This window comes from Carassius auratus, chromosome 48, assembly GCF_003368295.1.
Source record: "Carassius auratus strain Wakin chromosome 48, ASM336829v1, whole genome shotgun sequence".
Lineage (NCBI taxonomy): Eukaryota > Metazoa > Chordata > Actinopteri > Cypriniformes > Cyprinidae > Carassius > Carassius auratus.
In genome coordinates this window covers 9457816-9460315 of record NC_039290.1, presented here as the reverse complement: position 1 = coordinate 9460315, position 2500 = coordinate 9457816, and the positions used below count along the sequence as shown (strand labels likewise).

General features: G+C 42.2%; 1 protein-coding gene across 1 annotated transcript in view; it reads left to right on the top strand.

Moving 5' to 3' along the window:
• Positions 1-492: 492 nt before the first annotated feature.
• Positions 493-2500, top strand: part of LOC113065793 (tetratricopeptide repeat protein 39B-like) — a 14156-nt gene continuing 12148 nt past the window's right edge. Inside the window, exon 1 of the mRNA XM_026237322.1 lies at positions 493-713. Coding sequence (XP_026093107.1) covers positions 669-713 — 45 coding nt within the window. The 5' untranslated portion in view covers positions 493-668. The remainder of the gene's footprint in view (positions 714-2500) is intronic.

Genomic DNA, 2500 nt, shown 5'->3' with positions numbered 1-2500 from the left:
ACTTTTATGATAGACTTTTAACCACAGTTTCATATTATCTAAGGTTTTTTTTTTTTTTTGCTATTGTAGCCAACACACTCATGATTTAATAAAGAAAGCTTTTTATGTTGTTGTTTTTATGTTGTCCTTAGCGCTTCTGCTAAATTCTACACCCATTCAAATTGTATATTTTATATATTTAAACAATTATATTGAGTTTATAAATCCTACTGCGGCGAATTTCGAGCTCATGAATAATAATTAAGTGACGCGCGCCAGTTTGCTGGCCAATGAGCGAAGCCTGCTGTGTATGAGGCGTGGCTTATGAATATTAATTAGGATATGTGTTAGGAAGTTTACCGAGCAAAGGCAGCAGGACTCGATTAATATTCATGAGCTCGGGTTAAACAAAAATTTGGTATTATTTATCACTTTAATTGAATAAAATGTTTTTATAAATAGTATTACTCTGTTTCTAATCGTAGTGCGCATGCGTCGGTGGGCGTGACCGGTGAACCAAACGTCACACCTCCGACCGCACCGTGAGCCTGAACCGATTCCGCCGCCGGAGATCCGCCTTCCGCAGACACAGCAGCGAGCGCACAAGGCGGAGAGACCCCGGACGGATCCAGATGTGTTACTGTTAATGTAAGCAATCATTCCGCGCCGAACTCAGGGAATCAAGCGCCATGGCTCGGGTCGGTAACGGAGCGGACGGCGCGGAACCGGAGGAGGTGAGTGTCAAATATCTGACCGGTGTCTAAACGATCCAGAGAGCGTTCCGTGCAGTCGAGGTCACGATTCTGAGGCTGAAACGCTTGTGTGGCCCTGATGAACGCGCCTCGGAAGCTCCTGTCCTCTCTCTCGGACGCGGAAGTCTCTGTGTTTGTCTGCGTGTGTTCTTCACTCACACTGATTTAATTACACACTGACTCTGTGTCAATAACAAACCTGCGTGTGTGTTCAGGTAAGCGTCATTTGCATAATTATGCAACGGCTCAGACGTCATGAAGGTTAAGCACGAGAGCCTTATAAAAAGTGCTGCGTAATCGCACGGTGCACCATCAGTTTCTACACGACTGCTGCACAGAATGGCGTGGTGTGGTTACTATAGTAACTGCTTTCATGGTAGATGTTTATGACAATGCCATAGCTGCCATCATAATTAATGACGTTTATGGTCTGTTGTTATGACAGTACCATGGTTACCATCATGACTTGTGTTCCCATGGTATGTTGTTATGGCGATGCAATGGTTACCATCATGAGTGACTGGTGTTTCCATGGTCTGTCGATATGGCAATACCATGGTTACCATTATGACTTTTGTTTCCATGGTCTGTTGTTATGACAATACCATGGTTACAATCATGACTTGGGTTTCCATGGTCTGTCGTTATGACAATACCATGGTTACCATCATGAATTTTGTTTCCATGGTCTGTTGTTATTGCAATACCATGGTTACCACCATTACAGGTGTTTCCATGGTCTGTTGTTATGGCAATACCATGGTTACCATCATGACTGGTTTTCCTATGGTCTGTCGTTATGGGGATGCCATGGTTACCATCAAGAGTGACTGGTGTTTCCATGGTCTGTCCTTATGGCAATACCATGGTTACCATCATGACTTTTGTTTCCATGGTCTGTTATGGCAATACCATGGTTACAATCATGAGTGACTGGTGTTTCAATGGTCTGTTGTTATGGCAATACCATGGTTACAATCATGAGTGACTGGTGTTTCAATGGTCTGTTGTTATGGCAATAACATGGTTACCATCTTAACCACTGTTTTTATGGTAATTTTGATAACAGTAAAAGTCTAATATAACATGTCAGTGCAGTATCATGTCATTTCTTATCTAATACTGTCATCTGACACAAATGTTTCCATGGCAACCAGGTGCTTCAGCCTCCCGTTGTGGATTGGTATCCACTTATCCTGAAACACACTCAAATACATCAGCTGATGAAAGGCTTTTAAAGCGTGTGAGGGACTCTCAGCGCTGTATGATGTTTATTTATTGATAAACACCGGAGGCGTTTGTGTGTGTGTGTGTGTGTGTGTGTGCAGCAGATCCAGTTACTTTCACTGACCTTGTGCTTTTTCCACTGCAGATAGTCTGTTGTTGATTGGACACAGATCATACTGCATGTTCACGGAGAACAGAGTGTGTGTGTGTTTGAGCCAGTGATCTGTAGCCTAACGTGTGTAATCCACTTATGCTATTACAACATTACACACACAAACACACGGTCAATTGTTTGTTGAGCTGTTAAATGCGACTAAGAGCATTTCTGCATTTGATAAAACAGACACACAGACCATAAACTCACTCCTCGTGACGTGAGTCATCTGAAATGCTTCTATAATGGCTCATGATATTCCTGCAGATGTTTCTCAGCGTCTGATTGTTCTTTAACATGCTTACATGTGTCCTGTCTGTGGCATCACAATTTCACGATTCAGTCCCATATTAATTTTAAATATATGTATATATTTAGGACATAATTA